General features: G+C 54.9%; 2 protein-coding genes across 2 annotated transcripts; one reads left to right on the forward strand and one right to left on the reverse strand.

The window, feature by feature from the left end:
- Positions 1-812: 812 nt before the first annotated feature.
- JN550_009024 (uncharacterized protein) lies at positions 813-7,157 on the forward strand (the record flags this gene model as incomplete). The annotated part of the gene is made up of 3 exons (XM_049321051.1): positions 813-1,104; positions 1,237-6,570; positions 6,622-7,157. The coding sequence occupies 3 exons, from the start codon at positions 813-815 to the stop codon at positions 7,155-7,157; spliced, it is 6,162 nt and encodes a 2,053-aa protein (XP_049169140.1).
- Positions 7,158-8,037: 880 nt separating this feature from the next.
- On the reverse strand, positions 8,038-8,683 carry JN550_009025 (uncharacterized protein; the record flags this gene model as incomplete). The annotated part of the gene is made up of 2 exons (XM_049321052.1): positions 8,038-8,169; positions 8,519-8,683. The coding sequence occupies 2 exons, from the start codon at positions 8,681-8,683 to the stop codon at positions 8,038-8,040; spliced, it is 297 nt and encodes a 98-aa protein (XP_049169141.1).
- Positions 8,684-10,586: the final 1,903 nt, after the last annotated feature.

The following is a 10,586-nucleotide window of genomic DNA, read 5'->3' on the forward strand; positions in this document are numbered from 1 at the left end:
ACCCAGGTACCTAGGTAAGTACTGTGGTAGGTAGGTAGGCTCTCACCGAGGTACCTAAGGCAGGGTACGTTGGGTAGGGTAGGGTACCTTAGGTAGTTAAAGCAGGCTGGTAGGTTCGCCGTCGCCAGAGCAGCGGCAGCCTCGTCCCAAGCGTGGGTCCGTCGCGCCCGTGCGTTCCCCTGCCGAAAACAGACAGCAGTTTCTACACGCTCCACTACCCAGGTACGAGCTAACCAACTGACGGAGTGAGTTGCCTTGGATTGCTGTACCTCAGTCCTAAGGTCTGCGACGACGAGACACCCGAGAGTCAAGAGCCCAGCGTCGAGAGTGTCGCATCGCAACTGGGAGGCACAAAGCCGTCGCTTGTGTTTTTTCTTCTTCTCTGGACGTCACCTTCCACGCGATCCCGTCCTCCTCCCGAGGTCCCCATCCTCATCCTCATCCTCATCCTCATCCCCGGGGCCCCCATCGCCAGACGATCGACCGACCTCACTGGAGCGACAAGCGGGTTGTTCGTGAGCCCTTTGTCATTCTTTTGCGGCCGTGTGTTTTTCTTCTTCTTCTTTTCTTTCGCTGCACCGTCCCCCCCTCCCTCGCATCACCAACGACACCCGCCCACCAACGACGACGGGACCTTTGTTTGCAGTGGGGACCACAGACCATCGCAGTCTTTTCGTCGCGGCAACGCACTTCTCAACAGTGCATCGTCCGCTCCTCCTCAGCCGCGACACCACGCGCTTGTTTTCCGAGGTCGTTTTCGGAAGCTGATCGGTCGCCCATGGTTCCCCCTTCCGTCCAACACGCTTGACGATATGGCAGCCGCCGACGTTGATGTCGGCTACCTGGCCGCCCATCTCAGCGTGCCAGAGGAGAACCTGACCACCGCCATCACCGCCCCCACCGCCGAGCTCGTCCACGCCGTGCTGGCCGCCGTTGCCGCCAAGGCCCACGAGTTCGATGACCTGTACACCCAGAAGGTCCAGCTCGAGGTCGAGCTCGAAACCAATGTGCGCGGCGCCGAGGCCCAGCGCGATGCCAGCAACGAGACGGCCAGGAAGGCCCTGAAGGACGTCGAAGAGATCCGCCAGAAGCTGAAGCACGAAGGTTCGTCGCTCCCCCATTATCCTTGCCAGCACGGCCGACACCCCCGTGGCGACGCTGCACACCGTTGCGAACTGACGCCTGCGCCCGAAGGCCCAGCCGATCGTGCGCATTGATCACTAACGTCCGCCGCAGAGACTACGCGACAGGCCCTGGAGAACGAGATCCGCACCATCAAGTCGTCGAGCTCTACTTCGGAATCCGAGATCGAGTCCCTGCGCGCCCGAATCGCCTCCCTCGAGACCTCGAACCGAGAATCCCTCGCCATCATCGATAACAAAAACGCCGCCAACGACTCCCTGTCTCAGGAGCTGCAGGCCCAACACCAGAAGAACCTCAAGCTGAACCAGGAGCTCACCGCCGCCCAGCAGGCCGCCCAGAACGCCCAGAATGTCTCCAACTCGGCCAAGATCAAGGAATCCCAGCTGCGCCAGGAGCTCGACATGGCCCGCAAGAACTCGGACTTCTGGGAGAACGAGCAGAAGAGCAAGGCCGCCGAGCTGCTGCAGGTCCGCAAGGACAGGGGAGCCCAGATCTCCAAGCTGACGAGCGAGAACACGGACCTGCTGAGCCAGAAGTCCAGTTCCGACGCATCCCTCGCCCGCGTCAAGAACCAGCTCGACGAGACACAGGCCAAGCTGACCCAGTCCTTCCACGACAAGCAACAGGCCGAGGAGCTCGCCGCCAGCAGGGAGGAGGGCCTACGCCAGGATCTAGACAGTGCCAAGCGACTCATTGCCTTGATGGAGGAGCGTTCCAACTCGGAGAAGCTCCGTCTTGCCGAAGTAGAAGCTCGGGTCGAGCAGGTCAAGAGAGACGGGGAGGACGAGGTGCGCCGCATCACCACCGATCTCGAGCACGCCCGCCAGGAGTACCAGCAAGCCCAGGCAGACACCGACAACCTGCGAGATGAAATCGCCCGTCTTGAGGCCCTGCTCGCCGGCGGTGGCGCTGCTGCAAGAGGCTCACCGGGCCAGCCTGGGTCGGCACCGCAAACACCGAGACCACTTAATGGTTCCATGATGGGCCGCCCCGGATCGCCCTTCGCAACGCCTGGCACTTCCGTCCGCAAGTCAATTTCAGCCACACAAGCGTTGGAGGAGATGTACAAGTACAAGGGCCTCCTGGCTGCTGAGAAGCAGCGCAGTGATCGTCTTGCCAGGGATTTCGACGAGATGGTTGATCAGCTGGAAGCCAAGGGCCCCGAGATCGACGAGCTGCAGTCCGAGAACGAAAGGCTGCAGCACGAAATCCAGAACATGTCCCATCTCTCCGACCAGAGTTTCCAGGAGCGCGATGCTGCCAAGAAGGCGGCTCGAAAGGCCGAAGCCGATCTGAAGACCGCTCAGGTCGAACTCAACATCTCCCGACAGCAAGTCAGAGACCTCAGTGCCCAGCTGCAGATGATGGTCTTCGCTCTGGAACACCAAGGCCAGGAACTCACCCTGGAGGAGCAATTGGAGCTGCAACGTCTGGAACGGGCCACCGGTTTCACTACCGATGATATGACCGACGTTGACTCTCTGATCATCGAGCGTCTGGTTGTGTTCAAGGATGTCAGAGACCTTCAGGAGAAGAATCAAGAGCTACTCAAGGTCGTCCATGAACTCTCCGAAGATATGAAGAACTCCGAAGACCCAGAAGCTAAGCGACAAGCTGCCGAAGACCATGAAGAGGTCAGCCGACTGCGGGCGACCATCACAGAATGGGAGGACCGACTGCGGTCGTTGATGGTTCAACATGACGGCCTCGTGAAGCAAAGGGACATGTTCCGACGCCTGGCCGAAAACAGGGGTGCCAGCACTCGCGGCCCCACTGGTGACGGAGATGACGGGGTTCTCGTCAGTATCGAAGAGAATGGCGATTCGGTTATGGGCGGTGACTCGGCCGACTATGCCACGGTGCTGCGAGAGTTGCAGCAACAATACGATTCCCATCGAACCGAGTGGAATGTCGATCGCGACACCATGAAGAAGCAGATCGAGGCCTTGTCTACCGAACGAAACAGTCTCCAGTCCGAGAAATCCAAGCTGTCCAGTCAGCTCGGCTTAAAGGACTCGCGCTTCGAGATGCTAGAGTCCAACTTCAAGGCAGCAAAGACCGAGATTGAACAGCTGCAGAACCGTATCCGGGAGCAGTCTGATAATCTTTCGAAGCAAGATATTCGCACGCAGCAGGCAGCTGAGGATTTGGTCGAAGCTCGAAGTCTTGCCGAAGGCCTGCGCAACGAGAACGCCAATCTCAAGGCCGAGAAGAAGTTGCATATGGATGTCCAAGCTCGTCTCAGCCAAGACAATGAGAGCCTTCTTCAAGAGAAGTCTCGCCTGAATGGATTGCTAGATACGCAGCAGAGTCTTCAGAACGAACGCGACCTCTCCGAATCCGAGACGAAGCGACGACTGCAGGGCCAGATAGATACCTTGGAAGCGGAATTGAACTCAACGAAACGACAGTTGACCGACCAGGTCGAAGAAGGCAAGAAGTTGCAAATCCGCAAGGAATTTGATGCCCAACAGTCACAGAAACGCATCGACGAGCTCACTGCCAATCTCAGTCAAATCAGAGAAGATCTTGTCGCGGCGAGAACGAGTAAGGACCATCTTCAGAAACGGGTGGAAGAGTTGACGATCGAGCTTCGCACCGCCGAGGAGAGAGCAGAACGCCTGCAGCCTCGACCAACACCAAGACCTGGCTCGATGGCCGCTGGTGGCGCGCAGTCTGGTGCCCAGGACGCCGATGAGCGCTACCAGGAAGTCGTCCACGAGATGACAGATCTCAAGCGCGATCTCGAATTGGCCAAGACGCATCTCGAGAATGCGAAGGCACAAGCCGACCAATACAAGGAAATCAGCCAGTCTTCCGAGGAGGCGCTCCAGGGTCTTCAAAGTGCTCAAGATGAGTACATGCAAATGATGGATTCCACCTTGGCCGAAAAGGAGGCTGCTATTAAGGAGTCAGAGCAGCGCATTGGAGACCTGTCAGCAGAGCTGGGGAGATCTAACAGCGAACTCTCGTCCCTGCGAGATTCGCAAGACGAAGTTGCCCGACGTTTCCAAGATGAGAAGGCTATGCTGGAAGACCAGATCAAGCGCCTCAAGGACCAGGAGGAAAACTATACGGCCTCTTCCACATTCCACCAGCAAGATCTTCGAGCACAGGCCGAGATCGCGAGCAACGCTCAGCAACAGTATGAGACAGAGGTTGTGAAGCATGGAGAGACTACCAAGGCACTAGCATCTATCCGCGCCGAGTACAATCAACTACGGACTGCTGCAGCCACCCTCCGAGCCGAAGCCGAATCGGCCAAGGCCACCTTGCTGCAGAATGAGAGCTCTTGGGAAGATCGACGAAGGAGGTTTGAGCAGGAGCTTGCGGATCTTCGCACCCGACGAGAAGATGCCGACAAGCAGAGTAAGATTCTCCACGGACAGCTTGAGAGCATGCAGGCTCAAGTCCTGGAGTTGCAGAGGAACCGAGCGTCTACCACTGAATCTTCAGAAGCCATGGTTGCCCAACCAACCTCAACTGATGTGAACAGCCTCCGGGAGCTTGCGAGCTACCTGCGCCGCGAGAAGGACATCCTGGAGGGTCAACACGAGATGACGGTTCAGGAAGCCAAGCGTCTCCAGCAGACTCTCGACTACACTCAGTCACAATTGGATGAAACACGTCTCAAGCTGGAGCAAGAACGGCAGGCTCAGAACAACACCGAGCGGTCAACCACGTCTCATAAGGAACTGATGGAGAAGCTTGACCAGCTGAACCTGTTCCGTGAGAGCAATGCAGCACTGCGTGCCGAAAAGCGCCAGATTGAGGCCCAACTTGCTGAGAAGACTACGAAGCTAGCAGAACTCGAGGAGAAGGTTCAGCCCCTTGAGGCTCAAATTGAGGAGCTGAACAGTCAATTGGAACACAAGCAGGCAGAGATCAACCAGATTCGCAACGATCGCGACTACTGGCAGAAGCGCAGTGAGGACATCATTGCCAAGCACGGCAAGACCGACCCAGCTGAGGTCGAGGAGCTTAAGGCAAACGTTGCCGCCTTGGAGTCTGAACGAGATACTCTTCAAGAAGCCGAGCAGTCGCTCAAGACCCAGGTGCAAGAACTCGAAAAGGCTATTGGAGAGAAGGAGGCTGGCTGGCAGGCATCAAAGGAGAGGCTGGTTGCCCAGTTCAAGGAAAGATCGCGAAACTTGACTGCCCAAAAGAACGAGGCCGTCAGCGAGAAAGACCGACTACAGGGAGAGCTGAACGACGCCAACACTCAACTCGCCTCCACCAGGGAAGAGTTGGAGTCCGAAAAGGCCAAGATTGCTGCAGCTGACGAGCAACTCAAAGATTTCCAGCGGCAAGTCCAGTCTCTACACGAGGCATCACAGCAGGAGAAGCCTGCAGTAGCCCAGGCGCCAGCGCCCGCACCGGGACCTGGTACGGGTGACGCGTCAAACCAGGAGCAAATATCTGCGCTTGAGCAGCAGCTTACTCAAGTCAAGGCAGAATTGGAAGCCATCAGCACCCAGAAAGCCACCGTGGATCAGGAACTTGGGGGTCTGCGAGAACAGCTCAACACTGTGTCCGCTGAACGCGATCGAGCTCTGGCCAGTGCCCAGTCCAGCGCACCCAATGGCGATGTCAACATGGAGAACGGCACTGGTGAGGCTCCTGCTGCCTCGGCACCACTTACAGACGAAGAACGCCAAACGTTTGAACAAAGAATCACGGAAGCAGAGGCAAAGGCTGCCGAATTCGAAAAGAAGGCAGAAGAGCTCCAATCGAACCAAGCGGCAATTATTAATTCCCGCAGCGATAAGATGAAGGCTATGTTGAACGACCGACTAAAGGCGAAGAACGCCGAATTCGAGAAGGAAAGAACCCAGATGCAGCAGACTATTGAGCAGCAGAAGAACGACTTCGAGCTCCGTATGGAGCAGGAGAGGAAGATCTGGGAAGCTGAGCAGAAATCTGGGCCGGCAGAAGTCAAGCCGCCTTCTACGCCATCACAGCAAACCGCCCCGGGAACCCCAACGGCAACACCTTCGGTCTCCACCCCTAGCCTGGACAACTTGAATGATGACGATGCTCGTAAATTTGTGGCCAGCAACCCGACCGTGAAGAGCATTGTTACCAACAACATCAAGAACAAGGTTGAGCAAGCCACGAAGAAGCTCAAGGAAGAGTACGAGCAAACACATGTTGCAAAATCGGAGATGGAGCAAAAGATCACACAAGCAAAGGAGTCGGCAACCAAGATGGCATCGTCCAAGGCATCTGTGCAAGTCAACATGGCGGAGAACAGGGCTCGAACGGCACAAGCCAAGCTTGGTGTTGTGGAGGCCGCGGCAAAGGAGACCCCGGAGAAGCCCGTTGGAGAGGTCTGGGAGCTGGCCAAGACCGCCAAACCTCCTCCCCCCCCTCCCAAGCCTGCGCAAGCGCCTGCTTCCAACGGCCCGGCAGCCTCTGCGGCTTCTGGTGAGTCTCGATATATTCAAGGGTATGGTGTAATTGCTAATCTTCTCTCAGGAGCTGCACAGGCTACCCCAGCCAGCCAAGTTCCCAAACCGGCTGCTGGACCTGGCTTACCAAAACCACAAGTCGTGTCTGCTCCATCAGCGGCTCAAGGCACGACCACAGCAGCTGCCCCTGTGAACCCATTTGCGCAGATATCACAGCCTGCACCCTCGCAGCCTGCAGCTGCCGCCGCCAACCCGTTTGCTTCGTCAACTAATTCTCAACCCGCGCAGCAAACAACTCAGAATCAGCCTGCACAAACAGCAGCTGGCGGTGGGGCGCAGCCGAAATCAGGCATCCCTGCACCCTCCAGCAAGCTTCGTCCACCTAGTGGAACTTACCAAGCACCACGTGGTGGTGCTCGAGGCGGTCGTGGTGGCAGAGGAGGAGCTCAGGCAGGCGGTCGCCAGAGCTTGAATGCTGGGGCCGAAACATTCCAGCCAGGCACGGGCAACAAACGGCCTCGCAACGACTCAGAGGCAGGTGGTGGCAATGGAGGACCCAAGAGGATGAGAGGCGGCGCGGGTGCCGGCGCGGCCCAACAGTAACTGTCGTGGTCTTGTGTCTACTGAGTGAGGGATTGATGGGAGACGTGCATGAAGCGAAGTGAGGAGGACGCATTGTACTAGTACATGTAACACGGCTGGTTCAGATCTCATGGTGTGTTTGCTTCAAGGGGGATGGCGAAAGGCGAGGAAAATTTGCTCTACCGGATTTTGCACCGAATTTGTCACGGAAAGGAGCACAGCAAATGCAATGAGAGACCAGGATGTTGCACACCGACTTCTGCGTCTCATGAGTATTTGGCATCCGGGGCCCATGGCTTCTATTTGGTAGATGAGATAACTATATGCATTTTCATTTGTTGAACCAGCGCCAGTTTTGATCTGATTGACTGTGTCTCGAACTACACCGCCTTGAAAGTGTTCTCGATGTTCCAAAGCCCGCCGAGACGTGGACTGGTACTGGTAAGCTGTAGGCCGTAGATGTTACACGGCCAAAATGTGTAGAAGCACCGGCCGCAAACGAAAATGCTCTTCCATAGCATTCGACAGCTCCGCAAGCTTCCGCTCTTTCTTTCCAGTTCAAGCAGGTGCCGCAGCCCCGGGTTTCTTGCCCCGTTGTCATTTCCCATTTCCGCATCATGATGACCAGGTCCAAAGCTGGGTTGAGTTGAACGTAATCCGGGAAACCCAAACCCATAGGCCGTGGCCATGTGGCGTGACATGTTTCGTCAGCAGGAAATGGATAGGAAGCGGATGAAGGGAGAAGACAAAACACACAATCCGTCGAGAGTGTACCACTTCGCGATCGATATACATGGTCGTGTGCCCTCCGTGTCTGAGTTGAACTCCTACTCCGGTCCAAGTCTGAAGTATCCCTATTTCCCTCAGCACATCGACGATAGAAACGCAGCATCCCAGGACACTAGGCATAGTCGCCGCCGCGTTCTACCGGCTGAGTTGGACTCAAGTCACGCTCTTCACTCGTTCTCACAGATCTGATCTCGGACCTCGATGTCGACACCAAGAAGGCTCTGACTGTCAACGAGTACGAGGCCTAGTGAGTTGCATCGAGTCATTTCTATTGTCCCTCGATTCCACAGCCACTTCTCACCGCATAAAAAGTTCACTGCCAGGCACACCTGGCCGTACGGGATTATCCAGTTGGTGGGCTCAGAATCAGCTGGCGCGAGACCTAGAACTGAGGAGGATCCCGCGCGTTTTCAAAAGCTCCAGCCCGCCAGTGTGGATCAGTCTGGTTAAAATAAGACGCGGCTGCCATATTCGCAATGACCTTAAAATTCCATTTGCTCTTCTGCCTTAATCGTGTCCACTACTTTGTTCAAAGTCGCTCGTCTCCGCGAATCTCCGACCCAGCATGGCTCAGCACAACTCCTAAGATTTACCGTGGTTTGCCCAAGCTCACGTGCAACAGTATCTAGCGCGTTCTGATATTGTTGATGTGCTCCGCCCCATATCTCATCGAGCTTCTTTGCCTTGACCAAAACATTCACCAAGTCTCTGGTGATCTCCTCGTCCAACTCCGCGGCCATCTTATTAAGCTTCTCCATCGTGAAGTTAACCGCTTCTCTTAAAAGGTGCTCTTTGAGGTTTTCTAAAGAATCACCCGTCCTGGGAATAGGTGATACCGACTCTGAATACCACGTATAGATCGTGTCGAGGTTGGTGAAATTAGTGCAGTTGGTTGTTTCACTCTGACAGTCTGTATCGACGACCGTTTTTGATTCGGAGCTTTTTGACGTCTCTGAATATTGAAGGAAATAGCTGTTGAGACTGACAGGCCGTTTTCTTTGTTCGTATTCTGTTCCTAAAGACTTGTCTAATTGGACACTTGTCGCTCGCAATGGCTGGTCTTGATTCTGTGAAGTATTGGAGTAGGACATCTTGAATAGCCTCAACGTAGGAGTTCCGTTAGGGCGCGACGGTTCGCAGTGCAAAGAAGAACTCCTGAGGTATTAAGTAGAGCGCATCTAATTGAAAAACAACTAGCGAGTTGGTATCATATGATTTAAGGTTTGTCGGCCTAAGCTAGTATCCTCCATCAAGATGCACCTCTTAGAGGGGCGGAACGCGTCGAAGCTTAAGCTCGTGCTTATCGGTAAAAGATGCCGTCTTGAACTCATAAAACACGAGCCAGATCGAGGATTTCCCCTCTCCATCTTCGGTCCGTAATGTTGTGTGTATCAGTTTGAATCCATTCAAGCGTAACCAGCCATCTAGTAAAATAACTTGCAGGGCAAAATCCACGCTTCTGTAACTACTACCTACATAGGCACAGCTGTTGACAACACATTATGCAGCGGCCACGGCCCCGGAAATCCCCCTGGCCTGATCTCAGTTCGCATGCAATCTGTAATCCGGCTCTGCCACGTACAGTGAGATAACCTGAACATAGCTATAACGCCCAGCGGTGAGCCCAAGTATCTTGTTTCTTTCAAAGATGTTTTGGCCTTGGGTGCACGAGTATTGTGGTTGGTGATAAAGGCTTCGAGATTGTTCGATCAACTGATCAACCAGATCCTGTGGTGATAAAGAGGCAGGCCCGGCAAGTCCTCATTGACCAAAGTCGGACTGTCACTCGTCGACGGTGGAGTACTGCAGTGGGACTGATGTTCAAAACTATCGCTAAGTGGTTGCGAAGTATGAAGTAAAACATCAATTTGAATGGGCAGCATTGTTAGATTAACTATGTATTCATCGAGTGGCAAACGTATAAGATTCCAGGGCGTCAAGAACTGCTTGTGAAACATAGTTGTCGAGCTCAAACTGCGGCAAGATAAGAGTGTGTTCAATCATAAGTCATCCCTTCCTCAGCAGTGATACATGAATTAGGGGCAACGCATACTGGTCGAAAGTGGATCAGATATGATAACCGCTGACCAGAACCCCGTTCTTCGACAGCTTGGGTCGCGGCCAATCACGCGACAATCAAGCATTCAAGCAATGATTAGGTTAGACGTTTGCGGGGAAGGGGGTCGGTGTTTGCCGGTAGTTGAGGCGCCCGGCGTAGGTCCAACGTGGATGGCGTACTACGTACACGATACATGAGGCGGAGAAGACCCTCAATCCATAGCGCCATTTTCTCGGCGTGCCCGTGAGGGATCGGCATCATAGTCGTACATGAGGTGCGTTTTGAGCAGGCCTTGGTCGAAGGGCGGGTAGAGGAGCGTGCTGCTGAGGAAATGGAGCACAGGCCGGACGATGATGCTGCCTATTTCGTTTGTTGTGATAAATCAAAAATACGTTTGCATTGCTACAATGTTTGAATTCTGTCAAGAAAAACCAATTTTTAATCCGAAACGGACACATGTTTATTGATTTACGATATACCACATCCCACACTCATCTATGCCAGCATTTAACGTTCTGGGGCTGGGACAGGCCAAGGCTTCATTCACTCCAGGCCAGATCAGTCACCTGCTGATCCCCCCCCCCCCCCCCCCCCCCCCCCCC

Source organism: Neoarthrinium moseri (genome assembly GCF_022829205.1).
Source record: "Neoarthrinium moseri strain CBS 164.80 chromosome Unknown scaffold39_Wmoseri_CBS_16480, whole genome shotgun sequence".
NCBI lineage: Eukaryota > Fungi > Ascomycota > Sordariomycetes > Amphisphaeriales > Apiosporaceae > Neoarthrinium > Neoarthrinium moseri.